Here is a 1,856-nt window from a genome sequence, read left to right as displayed (position 1 = left end):
AGGTTTCGTGGTGTCATTGGTTTCATGGTTTCATGTTTTCGTGGTGTTAATGGATTTATGGTTTTATAGGTTTCTTGGTGTCAATGGTTTCATAGTTTTCATGTGTTCGTGGTGTCATAGGTTTCGTTGTGTCAATGGGTTCATGGTTTCATAGGTTTGTGTGTCAATGGTTTTATGGTTTCATAGGTTTCTTGTTGTCAATGGTTTCATGGTTTCATAGTTTCATAGGTTTCGTGGTGTCAATGGTTTCGTGGTTTCATAGGTTTCGTGGTGTCCATGGTTTCGTGGTTTCATAGGTCTCGTGGTTTCTATGGTTTCATAGGTTTTCGTGGTGTCAAGGGTTTTATGGTTTCATAGGTTTCGTGGTGTCAATGGTTTCATGGTTTCATAGGTTTTCGTGATGTAGATGGTTTCATTGTTTCATGTGTTTTTGGTTTCATAGGTTTCGTGATGTCAATGTTTTCATGGTTTCATCGGTTGCGTCGTGTCAACGGTCTCATGGTTTGATAGGTTTCGTGGTTTTATAGGCTTCATGGTGTCAAAGGTCTGGTGGTTTCACAGGGTTTATGGTGTCAGAGGTTTCATGGTTTCATATGTTACTTGGTGTCAAGTAGCCTCCCCGCAGGTGTCCTTTGGGGTTTAATTTGTTCGTCACACGTTCATTCCTCCCCCACGGAGGTCTGCTAAACACAGCCGACATTTACGTTCACCGATCAGTGAGGCTTTTGATCGAGTGCGAGAATTTTGTAATAAATGCAGAGTTAAACAAGTATCAGAGAGACGCTATACTATACTCTACTTACAATACAAACTTGCAATACTCACTTACAATGAGATACTTACACTACTAACAGTCCTATACTCCACGCTTTACACATAGATAACAGCTACTTGCACTCCTTATAATACGGATTACATACGCTACAAAAACCAGAACAAAAGGGGGCGGGAAAGTATGGTAAATTTCAGTTAACTGTAGTTTTAACTAAAAGGAGAAAAAAGAGATTAAAGATATTTTCTCTGCTGATTCACTGAAAATTAGCTTTATATACTTTGAATATTGAGGCGAGGAAACCTATGAAACCATGAAACCATTGACACCTTGAAATCTATGAAACTATAAAACCATTGACACCACGAAACCTATGAAACCATGAACCCCATGACTCCATGAAACCCATAAAACCATGAAACCATTGACACCACGAAACTTATGAAACTATCGACACCACGAAACCCATGAACCATTGATACCATGAAACCTATGAAACCATTGACACCGTGAAACCTATGAGACTATGAAACCATTGACACCACGAAACCTATGAAACCGTGAAACCATTGACACCACGAATTCTATGAAACCACGAAACACATGAAACTACGAAACCATGAACCCACGAAACCTATGAAACCATGAACCATTGACACCACGAAACCCATGAAACCATGAAACCATCGAAACCACGAAACACATAACCCATGAAACCACTGACACCACGAAACCTATGAAACTATGAAACCTTTGACACCACAAAACCTATGCTACCATGAAACCATTGACACCACGAAACCTATGAAACCACGAAGCACATGAACTATGAAACCATGAAACCACGAAACCTATGAAACCATGCAACCATTTACACCACGAAACCTATGAAACAACGAAACACATGAAACCATGGAACCATTGACACCACGAAACCTATGAAAGCACGAAACACATGAACCATGAAACCGTGAAACCACGAAACCTATGAAACCATGAAACCATTGACACCATGAAACCTATGAAACTATGAAAGCATTGACACACACAAAACCTATTAAACCATAAAACCTTTGACACTACG

General features: G+C 39.8%; 1 protein-coding gene across 1 annotated transcript in view; it reads left to right on the top strand.

Moving 5' to 3' along the window:
* Positions 1-507, top strand: part of LOC138017387 (uncharacterized) — a 1,205-nt gene extending 698 nt beyond the window's left edge. The window contains exon 2 of the mRNA XM_068864484.1: positions 443-507. Coding sequence (XP_068720585.1) covers positions 443-507 — 65 coding nt within the window. The remainder of the gene's footprint in view (positions 1-442) is intronic.
* The last annotated feature ends 1,349 nt before the right edge of the window (positions 508-1,856 follow it).

Source organism: Montipora capricornis, chromosome 9 (genome assembly GCF_036669925.1).
Source record: "Montipora capricornis isolate CH-2021 chromosome 9, ASM3666992v2, whole genome shotgun sequence".
Classification (NCBI taxonomy): Eukaryota; Metazoa; Cnidaria; class Anthozoa; order Scleractinia; family Acroporidae; genus Montipora; species Montipora capricornis.
The sequence above is the reverse complement of the archived record's forward strand: the minus strand, read 5'-3'. Positions and strand labels throughout refer to the sequence as shown.